General features: G+C 40.0%; 1 protein-coding gene and 1 long non-coding RNA gene across 4 annotated transcripts in view; one reads left to right on the top strand and one right to left on the bottom strand.

Moving 5' to 3' along the window:
* LOC122233268 overlaps positions 1 to 22713 on the bottom strand; it is a 36688-nt gene that overhangs the window by 13232 nt on the left and 743 nt on the right. The window lies entirely within an intron of this gene.
* Positions 1503 to 18295, top strand: HEMGN (hemogen). 3 transcript variants are annotated; one of them, XM_042965156.1, is made up of 5 exons: positions 1503 to 1605; positions 8202 to 8328; positions 10071 to 10164; positions 14452 to 15623; positions 18143 to 18295. In XM_042965156.1, the coding sequence occupies exons 2-5, from the start codon at positions 8250 to 8252 to the stop codon at positions 18247 to 18249; spliced, it is 1452 nt and encodes a 483-aa protein (XP_042821090.1). In that variant the 5' UTR covers positions 1503 to 1605; positions 8202 to 8249; the 3' UTR covers positions 18250 to 18295. The 3 variants fall into 3 exon arrangements, with proteins under 3 accessions (XP_042821090.1, XP_042821089.1, XP_042821091.1); XM_042965155.1 differs by lacking the exon at positions 1503 to 1605 and adding an exon at positions 5694 to 5801; XM_042965157.1 differs by lacking the exon at positions 1503 to 1605 and adding an exon at positions 5701 to 5789.

The following is a 22713-nucleotide window of genomic DNA, read 5'->3' as shown; positions in this document are numbered from 1 at the left end:
GAGGGTTAAATGTATGGTCTCCTAGATCCTACCCACCCAGCTGTGCCACTTACTAGGTGGGTGACTTATGGCACAGGGTCAATGCCTGTGCTTCAGTTTCTTCATCTATAAAACAAGGATATCAATAGTTACTTACCTTAAAGGATGGTGTAGAGACTAAATTAATTATATATGAAGTGCTTAAAATGGTGCTTGGGATATAGTAAGCAAGTGTTCAATAAACATTGGCTATTATTATTATTATTACTATTATTATTGTGAAATGAATTATAAAGTGAAAGAAATCCCACAATACCATCACATACGTACAAAACCTCTTCATTTCCCCAATTCTTTTTTTTTTTAATTTTTTTAAATTTTTTATTTTTTAATATATGAAATTTACTGTCAAATTGGTTTCCATACAACACCCAGTGCTCATCCCAAAGGTGCCCTCCTCAATACCCATCACCCACCCTGCCCTCCCTCCCACCCCCCATCAACCCTCAGTTTGTTCTCAGTTTTTAACAGTCTCTTATGCTTTGGCTCTCTCCCACTCTAACCTCTTTTTTTTTTTTTTTTTTTCCTTCCCCTCCCCCATGGGTTTCTGTTACGTTTCTCAGGATCCACATAAGAGTGAAACCATATGGTATCTGTCTTTCTCTGTATGGCTTATTTCACTTAGCATCACACTCTCCAGTTCCATCCACGTTGCTACAAAAGGCCATATTTCATTTTTTCTCATTGCCACGTAGTATTCCATTGTGTATATAAACCACAATTTCTTTATCCATTCATCAGTTGATGGACATCATTTCCCCAATTCTACTTGTTGACCAGTACAAATTCATACTATGGCAGTTCTGAATAAGAATTACAGCCGTAGGGTACACGATATAATATCCTTATCTTTCCACTTCTGTGGCAGAATTAGCACTCCTTTTCTACTCTCAGAACATTTGGAAATATCAATATTAAAATTACCACACTGTATTATAATTCAGATTTACTTGTTGTCTCTCGTCCTCAATCAGACTGAGTTTCTTGAGGGAAAGGACTTTTGTTTCATTCTTCTCTATGTCACCAATTCTTAGTGAAGAGGCTGGCAATAAATGTCCATTATCTGTTTGCTGAATGAATAGTGTAGCAAAGATGTATACATGTGAACAACAAAATTAAAAATATTATGTGATATTTATCATACAAAAGTTCAAATCAAGTGTGATTATAGCTCAGAAAGGAGAGATCACTTCTAGGTAGGAAAAGGTCGTAGAACAGAATGGTGAAATCTGAACTTTACAGACAGCCTACCTTGGTTTTGAGCCCTAACTCTGGCATTTATGAGCATATATATCTTGGGATATAACCTCATCTCTTCAAACCACTAACGTCCTTACCAGGGAAATGGGGATACTATGAGTTGGACAAATGAAATGAGATAATATATGTAAAATTTCAGGTACCTATTATAAAGTGACTAACATATCATCATCACCATCATCATCAAAGGCTTTGTGATGGAGGCAACTCAGTACCTGGCATCAAAGGCTTTGTGATGGAGGCACTCAGTATCTGGATGGACAGACACAGGGAGGAGCACTGAACAGTCAGGAGGTGTGAATAAAGGTACTGTGGGTGTTAGAACGAGCCACAGCCAAACAGGGAGGGCAAAGCACTGTTTAATCAGAACAGTGTGGGGGTATTTTCAGGAAAGGAATGGGAGGGAAGGTTGGGAAGTTGGTTTTAAAGGCCAGGCTGAAAAATTGAGTCTGTATCTTGCAAGTATTACTGACACTTTACAGTATTCTACAAAGAGTAGAACCGAGTACCAAGTGAGCCAGTACTGAGTCAGCCATAGGGGGAATGTTCTGGCTGTTAGTGCAGGACAGTCTGGGGAAGGTGAGGGAAAATGGAAGCAGCTAGACCATTTAGGAAGCTTTTCCAGTACTTCCAATGAGAAGTTGAGGTTCCCCTCTGGGATGGTGGCATGGGGAAGGATAAAAGGGAATGAACATGTGGGACACTGGGAAGACGAAATTCATTGAACTGTGCCCAGCTGGAGGCTGTGTCCAGTGAGGAGGCAGAGGCCAAGACAATTGTGAAGGTTTACAGCTGGATGACCAGGAACGTGGCGCCACTACCCTAGCAGAAAGAAACCAGAGGAGACTGGTCTTATGGGGAGGATAAATTTGCTTTTCGCTATGCTAAGTTTGAGGTGCAGTGGGATATTCCATAATGAATGGTATCCAAGAACACGTGAGCTTAGAACTCAGACTGATATTTATTTAGAAGATATCTGTACAGAGATAATAGCTAAAGGGATACGGTTGGATCAACCATCTAAGAAGGGTGGGAGTATACAGAGAAAAGATCAGGGAGTCATCCTTGGGAAATACCTCCTACATCTAGGGATGTGAAAGAGAAGCCTGGGAGCAAGGATGAGGAAGAGGGAGAAAGGGGAAGAACGCACCGCCACAGATGCCAAGGGCAGGGCAGGTTTCCAGGAGAGTGCAAGTGCCAGGAGGAATCACGAGCTATAGGAGGTCAGAGAGAACTGTGGAGGGGCCACTAGGAAGTCACTGATGAGGCATGAGAGAACAATATGTGGAAAGAAAAACTAGACTGCAGGTGTGAAGGAATCTAGGAGGTATGGGGTGGGGGGAATAGGTCAAGTTAGTATAGTATGAGTTTGGGAAGTTAGGGAAAGAAAGGATAGAGATGGAATGGGGGCTCAAGGTGGGAGCAGAATTGTTCTTCCCCACATAAACCACCACTCACAGCTAATCCAGAGATGCTTATTTGTCTGTACATTTAGAAATAGAAAGAAGCCTTGGGGGAGGATGCCAGAGGAGGAACTTTGGAACAAACTAAATTGAAAGTCAGGTTACCGCCATTCTAAAGTCATAGACCGTGTTATCACTGTGAGTACAGCAGCATCTGTTTTAGCAGAGACAGAACTCATTTATCATGCATCAACAGACTGTGAGAGAAGGAAACCAGAAACTCTCCCTCCCCACTTAGGAAAACAAAGCTTGATCCACACTCTTTGAAAAGAATTCAAAAGCTTTGGAAAAGGATTTTAGCAAGGAAGGAACGCTAAGAGAAATAAATGCACAATATCTTCCCTTCCTTCATTTGTCTACCCAACCGCACTCTAGGAAAATGCCTAGGTGCACCATTAGAACACTCCAATAATACTATGCACACCACCCAAATTTATGGCACTCCGATCTACACAGTGCTTTTCATTTTACAAGAAGCTCTCACGATCACTTTCATCCTCACAGAATCCCTGTGAGGTTTTACTTTTTTTGTCTTACAAGTAAAGAAACCGAGGGTTAGAAAGAACTGAGCGATTTCCACCCCTACCCGCTAATTACACAGCCAGGAAATGGTACGGCTACATACCCTTTGCTCTTTCTTGTACACATTCTCAAATACCACTCACATGGTCCTCACAGCATGATGTTCTAGGTGTGGTATGACAAACCGAAGTGTAGCAGGACTCTGATCTACCCCTGGTGTGGGGGCTTTATAATTACATCAGTATAGCCTAGAACTACATGAGCTCTGGAGCACTTTTATCAGATCACGTTTTTGACTAGATAGTATCCCGTGCTCCCCTCTCACCCCCATCATCAGAGCCCCGGGGCAGAAGTTCTTAGCAATGTTTCCTTCCTCCCACACCTTCCCAGTTCAATCAGCCCTCTGAAATGCATGAACAAGGCCTCAATATTTAAACTTGCTCCAGGGGTGCCTGGGTGACTCAGTGGTTAAGCATCCAACTTTTGATTTTGGCTCGGTCATGATCTCACAGTTCATGAGTCGGAGCCCTGAGTCAGTTGGGCTTTACACTGGTGGCACAGAGATTCTCTGCTTGGGATTCTTTCTCTCTCTCCCTTTCTCTCTTCCCAGTCTCTAATTGTGCACTCACTCTCTCTCTCTCTCTCTCGCTCTCAAAATAAGCATTAAAACACACACACACACACACACACACACACACACACACACACAAAATAAACTTGCTCTAGAGTTAGGAGGCAGGAAAGCAATTCTCTCCCTCAATACCTGGTTTGATCTTGTGGGAAGAAGGCTGGACCAGGAGGCTGAAGGCCCAGGTTCCACACTTACACTGCCAGTCTAGCTCTGTGACCTTAAATCACTCGATACTTAGCACCAGTGTCTTGATCTGAAACATGAAGATCTGTTTTATGTCTGCCGCAAGGATCCGGTGAAACACTTGTGAAATAGGGCCCTGTGTGGAGTTTAATTTTCTGCTGTAGCTGACTTGACCTTCTTAATTTTTGAAAGAGGAGCTGTGCATCTTCATTGTGCACTGGGCCCTGCAAATTAGGTAGCTGGTCCTGCCTGTATGACCTTGACCAAGTAACAACCTCTCTGGGCTCCACAGTCCGTAATTAACTGAATTGAACTGTTAGGAAAGAGACAACCCTCAACGCTTCTTCTATTCTACTCGTTAGCAAAATTCACCACAATTGATCACCCCCTTCTTCTTGCAATGTTTTTTTCCCTGTGGCTTCTGGGATACTTTACTTTTCCGGTTTTCCTCTGCTTCTCTGGCTGCTCCTTCCCTGTTTTCTCCCTAATCTGTTAACATGTCCCAAACTAAACTCCAATCATCTTCTTCAAGCTTGCTCCTCCCAGCCTTCCTCATATATTCGTGGTAACTCCGTCTTCCAGCTGCTCAGACCAAAACTCTTAGTCTTTGACTGTCTCTCACTCCACCTCCAATTTAGAAGCTACTCTAGAATCTGATCACTTCTTCACCACTCCCATCACAGTGCAAGGCTTCATCACCACTCACTGGGATGACTGCAAGACCCTTTTAACTGGTCTCCCTGCTTCCACCTCCTTTCCTGCTGCTAAGAGTCTATTCTCCACACAGTAGTCAGAATAATCCTTAAAAAATATAAATCAGATCATATCACTCTTCTCTTCAAAACCATCCCATGACTATCCATCTCAATCAGAGTAGAAATCCCTACATGGTGCAACAAACTTACCTCTCTGAACCTACTTCCTACCACCACTGACCATTTGCTGGTGTCCCTTTGCCTAGAATGCCCTCCCAGCTATCAGCCTGGCTGGCCCCTCACCTCTGTCAATTCTGTTCAACTGTCACCCTTTCTGTTAAGCCTTCCCTAATCACCCTATTTAGTTAGTTAGTTAGTTACTTTAAAGTTTATTTATTTGAGAGAGAGAGGGCAGGGCGGGGAGAGGCAGAGACAGAGAGAGGGAAAGAGCGAATCCTGAGCAGGCTCCTCACTGTCAGCACAGAGCCCGACACGGGGCTGGGACTCATGAACCGAACCATGAGATCATGACCTGAGCCAAAATCAAGAGTCAGATGTTTAACTGACTGAGCCACCTAAGCGCCCTTCACCCTATTTCAATAGCAACCAGCATCAACTTTCCCCCTCATTCCTCAGCCTGCTGTTCCCTGCTCAGTTTTCTCCAAAACACTTATCACCATCTGATATATTACATATGTATATATTTTAAATTTGCTTAGTGGTTCTCTCTCCCCACTAGACTGTAGGCTCTGTAAGGGCAGGAAATTTTGTCTTTTAGCTGCCATATCTCCAGTACATAGGATGGTGCCAGTGAATGACAGTAGGCAGAGTTCCAGAACAGATGATGGGATTACTATTATTAAGTCATAGCCACGTCAAGTCCTCTGAGTGTATAAAGTGCCTTCACAGGCTTCCTGCCCTGCATACAAGAGTGTGGACATTTATGGGGAACCACTGTGGCAGCCTCCCACTGGATTAAACTGTGGGGATGGAAAGGTGAATCAGGAGGTAACTACCCCCTAAGAGTTTGTGGCTTAGAAAGAGGTTTTGTGTATATATGCAAATAACTCTAGAACAGGGCAGCATTTGTTTAAAAATATCCACCCTTTAATTTAATGGCTAATATCTCACATTCTGGTAATGACTCCAGGGTTTTCCATAGGGAGAAGGGACAATGAACTATGGCTTGTGAACTTACTATGTGGCTACTTCTGTGTCCCAAACAAGTTCCTGCTCTGGCCTGCTTATCACATCAAAGACACCTTGCCTGGCTTCCAATCTACTTTGCTTTGAAGTCTTTCCACTGGCCTCCTCCACCCAAAATTGGCTCTATTTACTGTTAACTCAAGTCCCCACCCTCTTATAGTCCCTCCACACTCTGCTCCCAGATACAGGGAACAGGCAGGGGTGAAATCAATTTAGGAAGGTTGCAACAGGGTAGACAGTCTATTAGCTCTTTGCAATCAAGATGTGGATATATATACCTCAAGTGTACGGTGTACAGAATTCAGGAACTACATCTGTCAGTCTTTGCATCCTGACATTGTTGCTCAACATGTGCACAATACGAGGCGTTCCCTAAGGTTTGCTGAATCATTGAACTGAATGTAATAAGCCCTGAGTAAGGATAAATTTTTTAAATTTTTAAAATTTTTTAAATCTTTATTTATTTTTGAGAGAGAGAGAGAGAGAGAGAGAGAGAGTGAGCAGGGCAGGGGCAGGGAGAGGGAGACACAGAATCCAAAGCAGGCTTCAGGTTCTGAGCTGTCAGCACAGAGCCTGATGCCGGGCTCGAACTCACGAACCGTGAGATCCTGACCTGAGCTGAAGTTGGATGCTCAACCGACTGAGCCACAGGTGCCCCGAGGGCCCTTTCACTTCTAATGCCTTAAGAGTCTAGAGAAGTAGGGGGCACATATTCACTTTTTAAAGTTTTTCTCTTTATAAAGGATTCTTTTCAGATTTCCTGAGTTTCTTTAGCACATTTATTTTTTTTAAATTTTTTTTTAACATTTATTTATTTTTGAGACAGAGAGAGACAGAGCATGAACGGGGGAGGGTCAGAGAGAGGGAGACACAGAATCTGAAACAGGCTCCAGGCTCTGAGCAGTCAGCACAGAGCCCGACGCGGGGCTCGAACTCACATACCGCGAGATCGTGACCTGAGCCGAAGTCGGACGCTTAACCAACTGAGCCACCCAGGCGCCCCTCTTTAGCACATTTAAAACTATGACTTGGTTTACCAAAATCTGGTTACTGTATTTTATTATTAATAAAAGCAGCTAATACTTGTTAAGCAAGTTCAATATTCCAGGCATATATAAAATGTTTTATACAGACCATTTGATTTAATCACCCCAATAACACCACAAGATAGATACCAATACTGTCCCCATGTTGTAGATTGGTAAAGTGGCCCCTAGACTATCTAACTTGCCGAAGTAAGCAACTTTGGAATTCAAACTCTCTTCAATCCAATCTATGACTCTAGAATACTGCTGCTCCTGCATCTCTCAGAAAGGCTGCTCATAGCAGGGTGTGTTTAGTGGTCCTTCCCTACTTGAACAGCCATAGTCCTCTGTGCTTCCTTACCTTCTCAAATGGGGTAACCAACTGGGGATGGGGTAATTCCTTTGGTTTCAACTTAATTTCTGTGACATAACATGGTCATATTTTCATTAAGAAATTCTTTTTGCCCTTCCCTGGACGAGTAACAGTGGATTTCACTAGTCATCTTGAGGCACTTGTGAATGATCAGGTGAGCAGAAAAGGGTTCAGATTTGCTTTGAATTCCTAATTTGGTTCCTTGGGTCTATTATCTAAATTTCACAGCATATACACATGTGCAATTTATTTTGCAACAGATTAAGGTAATAGTGCCACATGCAGGAAAATAACGTAAGGTTAATTTCATAGCTTCATCATTTTCACATTCATGATTTTCACTTTTTCACAAGAACTCTGTAAGGTGGGCAAGTCAGCAATTATTTACCCACTTTGCAAATGAGGAAAGAGCCACAGAATGGGGAGGTGACTTATTCTAGGACATGGACTGGTTAGGTCTTACAGCTAGGGCACTTTCTACACTATGCCATTTCCATCTGGAAAAAGGACCGTCAGACTGAGGCACTTCTTGGCAGACAGAAATAAATGACTGCTGTACCGGAGGCTGCACGATGCCAGGCTGTGGCCGTGGGGCTCCCTGTATAACTAGCAACTACACTACAGGATGAAGATAGTAGGACCAACCATGCCCCCTACTCACACCTGTGCAGTGTGATAAAGATAGTAGAAGTAGTCAGCAGCTGTGGTCCAACCAGATAAAACTTTTAGGCGGGAAGTAAAGTGACAAACTCGTGTGTGCGTGTGTGTGTGTTTAACTGTTAGTTGCTTTGATATTTTTAAAAGGGCTGTTTGTGGAAGTCAGACCACATAGCAGGAAGAGTTAACAGCAAGATGGATTTGGGAAAGGACCAATCTCGCTCGACGCTCCATCAGACACCTGGTCCTCATCAAGAAGAGAACCATGTTCCAGGTAATGAAAGAGATCTTAAGAGGTCTCTACTGGCCACTAAGATGTCTTAGTGACAGTTGGGAAGAACTGGGCTGTGATTATTTTCCTAATTTTTATGGATCTGGCCCCCAAAAAGCACATAATTGAGTATGTTCATATAACCTTAGATGGGAAGGATTGGGGCTGTATAACCTTCTGAGGTGACTTCTAATACATTAAGATTCTAATAAGCAGAGAAACACAAGGACATAATAAATTCTTGATAATATATTTAAGTGAAAGATAATGTTAAAATACCCGGTACTGAACGGTTGAGGTAAAACAACCATTATACCCCTATACTTCTATGGTAGGGTAAATTTGGTATAATTTTTTGGAAAGAGATCTGGTCTACCTATTGTCAGATCTTTAATAGTGCTTATTCTCTTGACTTCCTAATCTTAGTTTTGGGTCTATCCTAAAGCAGCATTTCTCAAAATGTTTTGCAGAACCCTAGGTCTCGAGACAGTTAATTTTTTTTGTGCCATGGATCCCTTTGGCACTCTGAGGAACCTATAGATACCTTTTTATAATAAATATTTAAAATATATAAAATTAATAGATAAAATTCCAAAGGAAGCAACTGTAAGATATAGCTATTAAAATGAAAAACTGTGATATAGTAATATATATGCTTATTTATAGACACATTACATAACAAGATTATAGTAATGGTGAATCTAACAGCATTGCATCAAATCAAATATATCATCTCAAATAAATTGTGTTTTTAGGTGTCTGCAACAACTGTAATGTGATGTGGAAAAAATCTGTGATTTCTTTTGGTGACAAAGTCACTTACTGCACAAAAATTTCTGTGGTTTGTCACCTACATTCATAATTGAAGGAAATGGTAAATTAACTAGACATCGATAAAAATAGACATATAATATCCCCCAAATCCAAATTTATCATTAAGAACTTCTGTCTTAAGAACAAAAGCTGCTATGGCCCAAGGAGCATGCTCTGCCTTTTGGGGCCCTCCATGCAAGTTTGTCATCACTTTACAGGCTCTAAGAGGACCCATTAACTTTTCACAAACTCAGATGGCAACAGAACCTTTCTTTTGATAATAACTTCCCAAAGAGCTTGGACAGACATCATCCTAAGGAAAAAACTCAAAAGGAAAAAAACTGTATGCATGAATATTTATTATAGTTTGAGCTACTGTGACAAAAAAAACCCAACAGCCCATAAAATTGGCAACAACCAATACATGTGGAATGACTGGGCAAGTGGGAATACATCAACTTGATTAGAGTTATAATTATGAAGACTATACCATAGAAAATATTTCTGACATGATGTTAGGTTAATAAATGATAAAATTATGGTATGCTATCATTACAACTTTGTATAATATGGAGACTAGATATGAGAAATAAAATGAAAACAGGTTATAATGTTAAGGAAGGCAGAACACGGCTGATTTTTTTATGTTTGTGCAATATGTAAAATTATTTTGAAGAAACTAATGGGTTGACAGAACACATATGTATAAAAACTGACCCTTTCATTTAAAAATGCTTACTGAGCATTTGCTCCTAGGCATTCTTTGGAGGCATAAGGATGAATAAAATGTGGTCCTTGTCCTTCAAAAGCAAGGAGAAGAACAGACACCCAGGATGGGGTGGGGGTGGGGGTCTCCACCTTGCCATAGGACTCTTGCTGATAAATGCCACAATTTATCACTATCTCCTATAACTTCCATCTTGATCCTACAGAAATCATTGGAACTTGGAATCTGCGAAACAGAGAACAACTCAGGAAAAGAAAAGAGGAAGCACAAGAGAAGCAAACTTCACAATGGCAATTTGGGTATGGTATCATTGCAGGGGAAGAGGAATGGCTATTTGTCAAGTATATGCTATGGGTCAAGTAGTGCTGAGTGTTTTTACACACTATATTTTATCCAACAATTCCATGAATCAGGAGCTGGTATTCCTATTATACAAAAAGAAAAAAAAAAGAAGCCAAATCTCCAAAAGGTTCAATCTCTTGCCTAGAATCACACAGCTAGTGAAGTGGTGGGAATGGAATTTTATCCCTGTTCTTTTTAAATTAAAGCACCAGGCAGTTGAATTCCATTGTAGAGAGGCCTGGTGTTCTTTCTACTACTCTGGTAATATAAACATAGAAGCATCTTGTCGGGAGCAGGAGATACCTTTGAGGAGAGCTCCTGGCTAGTTTTCCAAGCTTTCTATTAGTAAAATACTAATTGAATGAGTACGATTAACCCTCCATGGAGCAAACCAAAACACTTTATGTAAATAAGTGACAGGAGAGTTTAGGAGTTTTTAAATCTCCAAGCAAAGTCACTTGTATATAATCTTAGGGAGAGAGTACAAGACCACGATTATAAGTGAGACAGCATCTAACTGCATCCGTTTAAAATATGACTATGAAAACAGAGGAGGTGCTTGGAGATAGAAAAGGAGAGCCCAAGGAGCTTGTCTAAGCCTGGGTTTCTCAACCTGGGTACTATTGATGTTGTGGATAGGATAATTCTTTATGTGGGAGGCTGTTGTGTGCATTGTAGATGTTTAGCAGCATCTCTGGCATCTAGAGACCAGTAGCACGCCTCCCACCTGCATTGTGGCAACCAAAAATATCTCCAGACATTGTCAAATGTCTCTTGGTGTGGGGGACTAAGGGGCAAAATTGCCCCCAGTTGAGAACCACTGATCTAAGCACTCTTTTATTATAACAATAATAATTATTATATTATTATTAGATTAGTAGGAGTTATATTTGCATTTCTTCATTGTTGCGAAAAATGTTTCTTTTGGTGGCAAAGATAAAATAGATATACATTAAAAAAACATACAATATAGATGTTTTAGCACTTTTCTTAAGAAAGGGCACCAATCTCCCCTGGGGACTGAGAATCTTCTGTTCTGCTATAACACATGTTTCTATAGCACCAATCAACTCACATATGATTGGTAAATAGGAGAATGATGTCAGTGTAATGTAGAAGCTGTATTGGTCCATGATTTTTCCTAATCAAAAAGGAATACAGTTAAAACCTTCAGCAGGAAAGGGAAAAGCCTTCAGCTTGGCTGCTGCATAAGCAGGGCCCCTTTCAGCCCACATCCAGGGCTCCCTCCCCAGAGGACACCACCAGCTCCCCATAGCTCTCCATGAGTAGGCTGCACTTCCTCCTGGGCCCAACCCAATGGCAGCTGGCTCAGAGCACCACCAGCATTTACAGGATCTCAGCAGCTGAAAGCCTGCGTTTAAACTGTTGCTTTTGCGTATTTTTGCTATCCCCCAGGCAGCCTTCTCATAGTAAGCTGCCTATCTGGACTACTCAAGATATCTCCCCCAGTACCAATTATTGTTTTTGTTAGTGTTAGAAAGTTGCACAAGATTTGAGTTGTTTGCTTTAACTCTATTTTCCCCCATAAGCACTGCACTTTTAGTGTAGGATTTTGCTGAAAGTGAGGTTTTTCAGGAATGCATATATTGTGTTACAGCAGAAACTTCTGTACTCGAGTCCTGTGGCAAGTGACTCTGTTGAAGAATATCCTTATATTCCCTAATTCCATACTCTCCGGGCAACCTTCTGATCATTATTTGGCTTCTCAAATACCTGCTACAGAGAAAGAGTGCATTCATCTGTGAGTGCAAGCATCCTCTGCTGTGTGACTTTGCATTTCTCACTGTTCACTTAAAAATTGGTTTTTAGGTTTATATATCAGCTATTTTCAGCTGGTTGATTAGTTCTATCCCAGATAAATGGAGCTGGTCTCAGTGTGCTGATCCAATTGGATTTCTGGGCTTGCTGGGTGGGGGGAGCAAGGCTGAAAAAGTCACTGAAGTAGAGGACACCTTGGTGAGCCTCTTGGCAGCTGGCCGGCCATGCTCTTAGGACATATCTCTGTGCTACTGAGGGCTATTCTCTCTCTCTCTTTTTTTTTTTTTTTTTAACATTTATTTATTTTTGAGAGACAGAGAGAGACAGGGCGTGAGTGGGGGAGGGGCAGAGAGAGAGGGAGACACAGAATCCAAAGCAGGCTCCAGGCTCCAGGCTCCGAGCTGGCAGCACAGAGCCCAACGTGGGGCTCAAACTCACGGACCGCGAGATCATGACCTGAGCTGAAGTCGGACGCTTAACCGACTGAGCTGAGGGCTATTCTTACACAACATACCACACGGCGAAACCTAAGTGGTTCCAGAGAGAAGCAGCAGAGTGTAATGGTTAAGAGCCTTGGCTGTTAAAGCCAGAATGACTACTACATTTGAAGCGTGGCTCCCTCACTTCTAGCCATTTGACTTTGGACAAGAACGTGCGTCTGTTTTGTCATCTGCAAAGTGGAGATAATAATAGTATCTACCTCATAAATTGAGGTGAAGATTATATGAGATAACAGAATAAGCAAATTACTTAAAACAGTGCCTGGCACATAGGAAGCACTATAAGTGTTTCCTATATTAATACGAATACTAATTTATATTTGAATAACTCATTCCTCTAAGTTATTGTATGCGATTCTTACAACGACCGCATGAGGTTGGACAGATACCATTTACTCCATTTTGCCTGTGAAGAAACCAAGGCATAGAGAGTTTGAGTGACTTATCCATGATCACATAGCTGATCAGTGACAGAGTTCAGATTAAATTTTAGACCACATAGATATATATGCATCTTTTGAAAAACTACCAGGAAGAACATGGAACATTACTCAGATTCCCTCATACAGTGATCTATGTGACAAGTTATTTAGTATTCAATATTAGAATAAAATAAGTGTTTCCTGAAAAAGTCACATATACCATCTTTTAAAAATCTGACAATTAGGACTTTATAATTTATCCTGTTACCTTTGTTAGTTGGAATTATACTTTAAAATGGTGAGGTGCCTTTCCATCATTTTTACATAACATTTTCTTGTATATTATTTCTAATATTAATTTTTGACTGTCTTATTACATGTTTACCTTTTTAATATTGATTTCAAACTGGTTTTAGGGAGGCAGTCTTTAAAAAATTTTAATTTTGGAAATTTCAAACATAAAGGCAGAATAGGGTATACATTTAAGTGCGCAAGGACTTACGAGCACTGCGAAGATAGAAAAGCACGGGTTTTATCTCGTTTGCTAACAGAAATAAGAATATTTACTACAAGAATATTTCTCCACAAGTAACAACGGTATGAGGCAGCTCATGTTCCTCACCTAAAAGCATGGCCCTCACAATAAATCCTGAGCAAGGAGAGCATTTCAGTCCCGTGGTTGGCAAGAGGAGGCTCTGTGGAGCAGGTAGCATGGAACAGAATTTCAATAGGTTTAGAAGAAGGATGAAATGTTTATTTTTAGTACCTTTTCCTCCCCACCACCAGCCCATCTGTATTAGCCATCTGTATTTGGTTATAGTTGCAGTACCTAACGAGTTGTCATTGGCCGAAATTTCCATGCATATCCTTTTATCTTTTAGATCCTTAATCTAGCTATTCATTTGGAGCAGGTATAAAATGGACACTCGTACCTTTCCACCAGGCTTCTTTACCTCAAGAGATGTTTTTGAAGCTTTTGACCCAGCTCACAGAACGTCTCATTTGACATGTATTGCTGCTCTTTAGCATTCTCTACACAAGACACTGAATTAGATAAGCAATTAGATATACATCTTCCGTCTGCAGGCTGTGCAGACAAGGAGCTGTGCCTGGATTGCAGATCCAGAAATGCAATTGTATCAGTTTACCCAGGGCATAGTGGGACTAACTCACACATGCTAAACCCAGACAGACCACTGTATAAACCACAGTGCCAATCTATTAATTTATAACATCAATTATATGTTCTCCATAACCAATCTTTAAGTATATGCTCTCAAACACACATACTCTCTGCACTCACCAAGAAGGTTCCTTGTGAGCAAGGCGTCAAGAGACAAAAAGTCCCTGCGGGACATCTCCTCTCCTGACAACTAGCACTGGCTCCTTCATTTTACAAACAAGGAGGTTGAGGCCTAGAGAGATTAAGTGATTTTTTTCATGGTCATGCAACAAGGCAGCCGGAAGACCAGCGGCTGTTATTACTAAGCATTTATTTGAATCCTGTAGGCCCATTGCTGACACTAATTCTGATCTTTCACAGAGAGAAAAAATGCAAGAGGCCAAGGATGGGAAAAGGAAATAAAAGAGGCAGAAAGAGACAACAAAACACAGACCTGAAGGTGGAGCCTCAGTCACAATTTAAAAAGGACATGAGGGAGAAAGCATTAGCACCTATGGAGAAAGAACTTGAACCGCCTAGGACTATAACTGAAGCGCTCTATCTGGTAGCCTCTCCCAAAAAAGTTGTGCCTGAGAAACAAATTTTTGCAATGGATCAAGAAGGCATTATACATCAGGCCAATTCTTCTGAGACACAAGAAACAGCAATACAAAACCACTCTTCTGAAACATGCCAAGATATGGCTGATCCTGAAGTCCTCTCTCCTAAAATAAGCCAAGAAACAGCTGTACTTCAAGGCCATCCTTCCAAAATGTGCCCTGATATGGCTGAACCTGAAGCCCTCTCTTCTAAAATGTGCCAAGAAACAGCCATACTTCAAAACCATTCTTCCAGAATGTGCCCTGATATGACTAAACCTGAAGACCTCTCTCCTAACTTGTGCCAAGAAATAGCTGTACTTCAAGGCCATCCTTTCAGAATGGCTGAACCTGAAGATCTCGCTCCTAAACTGTGCCAAGAAACAGCTGTAGTCAAAGTCCTTCCTTCTAAAACTGAAGACACAGCTAACCTGGAAGGATGCTCTTCCGAAGCATTCACCAAACCAGATGTGCCTAAAGGCTATGCTCATGAAACATACCAGAAAAGAGATGAACCTGAGGAATACAATTCTGAACCAGATCAAGGAATTGCTGAGATTGAAAGCTTCTTGCCTAAAACAGAAGAAATAGCTGTGCCTAAAGACCTTTCTACAAAAACACACCAAGAAACAGTTGAACCCGAACACTTCTCTCATGAAACATATAAAGAAATTGCTGTGCCTAAAGCACCCTCTCATAAGACAATCCAAGAAATGCCTACTGCTGGGGAATATCCACCTGAAATATACCAAGAAACACCTGAGTCTGAAGACTCTTCGCCTGAAATATACCAAGAAACACCTGGGCCTGAGGACCTCTCCACCAACACATATAAAAATAAGGATGTGTCTCAAGAATGCTTTCCAGAGCCGTACCAAGAAACAGATGGGCCCCAAGGCCAGGATCCTAAAGCACACCAGGAGGATGCTAAGGATGTTTATACTTTTCCTCAAGGTAGGGATGGTTTGTTGGGACAAGTCACTGAAACTGCCACTTAATAGGATTCCCCATTTATAATTAGAGCACCTACATAGGTATCCATATCCCTCAGAGTGATGATTTATAGCCTTCTTTCACAATTTAGGATATCCCCTGTTATCACAAGGGTATCATTCATGTCATTAGCTGGTTTCAAGTAAAAAATGTTTTTTATTCAACCAGGGCCTGTTTGGCACATTTACAAAGAATTAAAATAATTGGCAATATAAGTGTGTACACCAGGTACTTGACAGAGTATCCATTCTGGGAAACTTTAGCCAGTGAAATGAAATAAACCCAATATAGGATGAATTATGTGCAAAATATTTTAAAGAACGATTAAGTTTAAATTAACAAGAAAGTTTGATGAATAAAGTTTTTCTTGAGAATTAAAATGTCCCAGCAAACTAAAGGAAGTAAAGTCATGGTACAAGGTGCCAATGGGGTTATAAAGGTACAAGATATGATCCTGTTACAAAGGGAACTTGTTTTTGTAGGATTTATCAGGTTTGCCAAAAACCCTTTCTATCTCAGTATTTGTTCCTGAAAAGCATTCTCCTAAGCATGACACTTTTAAAGTAATGTGACCTTTCTTCAATTTGGCCTTTGCCTCAGGGATATAACTGAGAACCTTGGTTCTCTTTGTACAAAACCATAGACGGTATATGAAGTGGCCTGAGTCTAGCAGACCATATCCTTTTCTCAAGAAATCCTTCTGGTAGCTTATAAACAAATAAGCTCTTTCCTAAAAGATAACTACAACAGAGACATGGGGTTAGTTGGGTTCCAACGGGTGCAGGTTTTCAAGGGTGAAAACATTAGAGTAAAAAGCAGCCACGTGAAGCACTGTCTGGGCTGACGGGAGCCCCTGTTGGAGAAGCACTTCTTATCCACACAGGGCTCGGTTCGAGCAGTTTCATTCCTGCCAAGGTTAATGTGGGCAATTAATTCATGCTTTTCTTGTTTGGGGTTTTGTCTGGCCAAACAAATGGAAGTATATACCTTTTTACTGATTAGAAAAGGCTCATAGTAATGAATTATAAATGTTCATTATGATAAATTAAAGCAATATGTAAGTGAATATAGAATAAATCCCCCATGATCCCATCTCCTATCTCTGATCCCCATCCTGGAGGTTGTTTTCCCTTGTTTTAACAAATGACATAGTATAATACATTCTATTCTGTGTAAGCTGCATTTTTTCACATGCAATATATATCACGGCCATCTTAATGACATCTTTTGTAACAATTGTATGGTATTGTGTTATATGTACAATAATTTATCCAACCAGTCTCTGATGAACGTTTAGGTTACTGCCGAGTTTTACTATTATAACAATGTTCAGTGAACATCATTGGAACTAACATTTATTTGGCACTTTCTATGTGCCACACAAAAATCTTTTGTGTGAATTATTTTATTCAATGTTAAAAAGCTTACCAGAAAAATAATATTATCCCCATTTTATAGATAAGGAAACTGAGGCACTGGGAGCTTAAGTGTGTCTGATTATATCCATTGGATAAATCCCTAGAAATTGAAATGCTGGGCCAAAGGGTACCCACATTTAATGTTTGGATACATTCTGTCAAATGAGCCTCCCAAAATGTTTTAGCAGTCCACACAAACCAAGAGTTTATGTAAGTGCTTTTCCCCCAATACTGCACGATTACATTTAAAAAATCTTTTCCTATGTGTTAGGTTTTAAAAAAACCAAACAACCTAATTGTTTTAATTTCCACTTTTCTGATAATGACTGCTTCTAGGCATTAGTATTATTATGAATTTGAATTTCATGACTGTTATAAATTTGATTTTTTTCTTTAAAAAAAATTTTTTTTAATGTGTATTTATTTGTTTTGAGAGAGAGCATGCACATGTGAGCCAGGGAGGAGCCGAGAGAGAGGGAGAGATAGAATTGCAAGCAGGCTCCATGCTGTCAGCGCAGAGCCTGACACAGGGCAATATCTCATGAACTGCGAGGTCATGACCTGAGCTGAAATCAAGAGTTGAATGCTCAACTGACCAGGTCACTCAGGCGCTCCTGAATTTTTTCTTTTGAGAATTGCCCGTTTGAATTCCTGTTCCATTTTAAATTTGATCTTTTTGGATTGACTTAGAAAATCTCTATGTAATAGTTAAGACTTTACCTACATATAAGTTGTAAATATATTTCCAGTTGTCTATGGTTTAAATTTATTTATAGTGGTTTTTGTCACCTACATGGCAAGATTTTAATTTTAATTTTTGGTAATTCAAACTTGTCATTCTTCTCCTTTCTGGTTTCTGATCTGTTTCCTGCTTAGAAAGGCCTTTCTAATCCTAAGATTATAAGAAAATTTTGTTTATACAACATTTATGGTATTTTAATATTTAAATCTTTAATTCATCTGAAATTTGCTTTTGTGCAAGGTGTGAGGTAGAGTTTTTTAATCTAGTCAATTGTCCCAGTTGACCATTTATTTAACCTATTTTCATATTTTATTTTACAGAAATAAGAGAAAAACCCAAAGCAGAGGAACCAGAGATACCAGCAATTCCAAATGTTCCTCAAGAGATTCATCCAGAAAATGACGTCTATAGTTATGTTTTGTTTTAACGATGCTCAACCATCAGTTGTCCAACAAAATACACATCTTAGTATACGTGTGATTCTCAAAATATTGTATCTCTACAATACTCATTAATATTTTAAGTGGTTTTTTTCCCACATATAGACTACAGCTGAAAGAGTGAACTAAGGTGTTTTTTGAGGCTCTACCACGTAGATGATATCCTGCTAGTTTGTGCATGTGTGTGTGTGTGTGTGTGTGTGTGTATGTATTTTGGAGTAAGGATAGCGGTGGGGAGAGACAGAAATGGGAAAGGGGGGCTGCTGAATAACTGATTTTTACCCTCAAGAACAAACCTTTCTTTGGTTGATTTTTTTAATTTATTTTTTTCCTTGGTTAATTCTCAAAAGTAGAGAGAGTATATTGTCTGTTCATTTAAAATTTGGGGAGTAATAGTTTTCTTGTAAACTTTGTTCAATTATCAATGTAACAATAGCATCAACATTTTATTCAGGCTTTAGTTGGCTTTTTAAGTTAATTTTAACAATTTATCCTTCTGGGACTCCTTCAAAGGTATTTTGAGGTAATGAGTAATAAATGTAGTTTACTTAAGTATTTGAATTTTGATTTTCTATTTTTCCTTTTTAAATATTGCATTTGTGCAAAAAGTACATTAAATCATTATCACATGCTTCACCGTGTGGACAGCATTGTGGTAAGCACTGTGAGGGTTAGAAGACCTATAGCATATAGTCCTTACCCAGCAGGGGTTTAATCTAGTTTTATGGGGGAATAAAACAGAATATAATTACAAAAGAAAGAAAGGCTAGTGTCATTTGAATAGTACATAGAATAGAGGAAACACTCCCCTCCCCCCCCCCTTTTTTTTCTTTGCTGGAGTGACCTGAAAAGATTAAATCTCCAAAAGATGAAAAGATGAAAAAGATTTGTATTGTAGGTGAGGATCACAGCATTATTGTATGTGACACAGAGAAGGGTGAATTCGAGACATATTCAAGAGAACTACTTGCAAACTACAGTTAATGCAGGGTCCATGTGGAATAGCAGGCTAAAAATCTCATATTATTAGTGTGAACAGAATTTTCCATACCAAAGATTACGTAAGGTAATGGGGAACTAAGTAAGACTTTTGAACAATGGAGTGGCAGTTTCAGTATTTTAAGAATATCTATCTGGTGATAATGGTCACGATTAGCTGAAAATGACAAGAGACTGGGGGCAGGAATAGGAACTCTTCCAGGTGGGAAGATGTCTGAAAAACTCCCTGGGATTTGGTTGGGGGGGGGGGGTTGTTTGCAGTTTTCCCTCTGTAGAAGACTAAAGTAAAGGAGATTTCTGTGAGTAAAGGTTTAGTTTAGCAAGGGCGCAATTGCATAAGCTCTATAGGCACATAGGCACTGTGCTAGGTTCTAGGCTATACAGTGAAGAACAAGACAGAATCCCAGTCCCTCAAGCATTCGTAGTGTAGAACAGAGGTTCTTAACACTCAGGATATATTAGAACCACTGAGGTAGATTTAAAAATTACAGGGGCGCCTGGGTGGCTCAGTCGGTTAAGCGTCCGACTTCGGCTCAGGTCACGATCTCGCGGTATGTGAGTCCGAGCCCCGCGTCGGGCTCTGTGCTGACTGCTCAGAGCCTGGAGCCTGTTTCAGATTCTGTGTCTCCCTCTCTCTCTCTGACCCTCCCCCGTTCATGCTCTCTCTCTGTCTCAAAAATAAATAAACGTTAAAAAAAAAATTAAAAAAAATAAAATAAAATAAAAAATAAAAATTACAACTGTGCCTCCCCAGGGATTCTGATTTACCTGCCTAGGACGACATCCAGGCATAGGTATGTTAATTTTTTAGTTTATTTTTTTTTGTTGTTGTTTCAAATATTCTTTGAGGAATAATTTTAGAAATTAAAGAAAATTTGTAAAGATAGTACAGAAGTTTCTGTATACCTCTCACCCAGTTTATCCTAATGTTAACATGTTCTATAACCATGGTCCATTTATCAAAACTTAAATTAAGACAGGTGACATTACCATTATTTGGATTTCATTAGTTTTTGTGCTAATGTCCTTTTTCGGCTTCAGGATCCAATCTCCGATATGACATTGCATTTAGAATATTTAAAAAGCTCTCCAGGTGAACCTTGTGCAGCTACAGTTGAGGACCACTAGTGTATGGGGAGGGTACAATGCTCTTTCCTTCCTGTTTGCACACATTCCCCCACAAACATTACATTTTTTTCCTCTTGGGGTGTATGCATCATACAATGATTACTCATACTCCATTATATTACTCAAGTGACATATTGAGGGCAGAATAACCATATAATAGTCCTTTATATCTGGATGGCACTTCAGAATTTATACTTTGATATACAACTGATTTGCTCAGGAGTGTATGAAATTGGCAGGGCAGTGATTATCATTCCAGTTTTATAGATGAGGGAATAACCTCAGAGAGGCTGGGTACTCACCTAAAGTAACATCTAACTTCCTCAGTACTTTTCATGCTGGGTCTAATCTTAGAAAATCTGGTCTCAATTTCATCTGCCAGAGTGGGTCAACATTAGTCAGAAAAGGGTAGATGGAAGTTTCATGTTCTAATAGTGTTGCATTAAAGAGGAACCATAAGAGATTTGCATATGTGCCATGCACAGGGGCATAAAGGTGAAACAGATGACAAAGTAGATGGAATGAAGAATATAGAATGTTAGAAGGAGAGGGATCTTCTCTTTTTACCTTTTAGGACCCTTTCTGCTTGCCCTCTCACCCCACTCCCTGTATACACACAATCTCTGCTTTCTCACTATTCTTATTCAAACACCAGTGTGCATCTAAACATTTTCCAGTTTTCTTCTTGGCTTAAAACGTTGAGGTCACAGAATCAAAAGTTTTGCAACCATCTAAGCCCACTTTGTACTACCCTCCTCTCATGGTAGGTACAATGGTGGTTCTTAAAAATCCATGAAACACATGCTACTAAATCTAAAATGATCTCATGAGAAGTCCCAAAGCTTTAATTGTTTTTCAGGGATCCTTCATCCAAGTGAAAGATTAAGAACCATTGCAAGGGGAAGTGTTCTGTAACTGTAGGCTCATGACCACCTGTATTAGAAGCATTTAGTGTTTTTTTTTTTAATTTTTTTAACGTTTTTACTTATTTTTGAGAGAGACAGAGACAGAGTACAAGCGGGGGAGGGGCAGAGATAGAGGGAATCACAGAATCTGAAGCAGGCTCCAGGCTCCAAGCTGTCAGCACAGAGCCCAATGAGGGGCTTGAACTCACGAACCATGAGATCATGACCTGAGCTGAAGTCAGACGCTTAACCAATGGAGCCACCCAGGAGCCCCAGCATTTAGTTTTTTTAAAGGCAGATTCCTAGATTTTACCTCCAAAGAAAAGATTGCCTTATAAAGTTTTTATTTATTTATTTTGAGTGGGGAGGGGCAGAGAGGGAGAGAGAATCCCAAGCAGACTCCGTACTGTCCGTTTAGAGCCCGACAGAGGGCTCGAACTCACAAACCTTGTGATCATGACCTCAGCCAAAATCATGAACCAGGTGTTTAACCAACTGGGCCACCTAGGCGCCCCAGAAGGTTGCCTTATAAATTACAAATAATCTTACATAACTCTAGAAAGGATAATAAAAACCTCAAATCATATAATAAAAGTGTTACATATTTAAATTACTATTTTCCAGAACAAAAAATTTTACCTTTGAAATTTAGATGTGGCAATCTACATCAGTGTCTCCAAATCTGCTTTGCATCTCAGTACTTGCCACACTTGGTAATGCATTTTTTTTTCGTGATTATCATTAGATAATGATATCTAAGGTCAGGAGGGCAAATACATTTCCACACTAGCCTGTCCACAAATTAAGCAATACTATCACTTTCAACACCACCATCCAGTGGCAAACACAGCTATTACAGTGCCAGTTTCACAGAGTGTATATAGCTTAATTGTTCTCAAACTTGTTTCTGCAGACACACTGATTAACAGCATTTCCCCTGGAAACAGATAAATGGCATTTTTTTCCAAATTTTCATGGACAGACGACAGAAGACATATTTATGAATGTGATCAATTTTAAAGTGTGTGTGTATGTGTATGTGTGTGTGTGTGCATGAGTGTGTTTTCAACCACAACCTTCTCTTTCAATCTTTGGCTCCTGCTGGTTATTTTCTGCTAGTGATCTATTTATTACTCCATAACAAATGAAAAGGTTTAGCGACAGCTTTTCATGGTTGTGCGTTTAAAATCTGTGGATTTGCATGCTTTTGAATATTTTATATTGCAAGCCATTTATTCTCCCCACCACAAACAGGATAAAAAGCCCATATACTGAATTACATACGCAGAGAAACTTGATATAGGTGAGAGATGACGTTACAAGTAAGTAGGTAAAAGGATAGTATCGTTACAAGGATAACTGGTCATCGCATGGGATGAAAATACGATTCTATTTGGCCCTTTTCAGAGCTGTCCAGAA

This window comes from Panthera tigris, chromosome D4, assembly GCF_018350195.1.
Source record: "Panthera tigris isolate Pti1 chromosome D4, P.tigris_Pti1_mat1.1, whole genome shotgun sequence".
Lineage (NCBI taxonomy): Eukaryota > Metazoa > Chordata > Mammalia > Carnivora > Felidae > Panthera > Panthera tigris.
The sequence above is the reverse complement of the archived record's forward strand: the minus strand, read 5'-3'. Positions and strand labels throughout refer to the sequence as shown.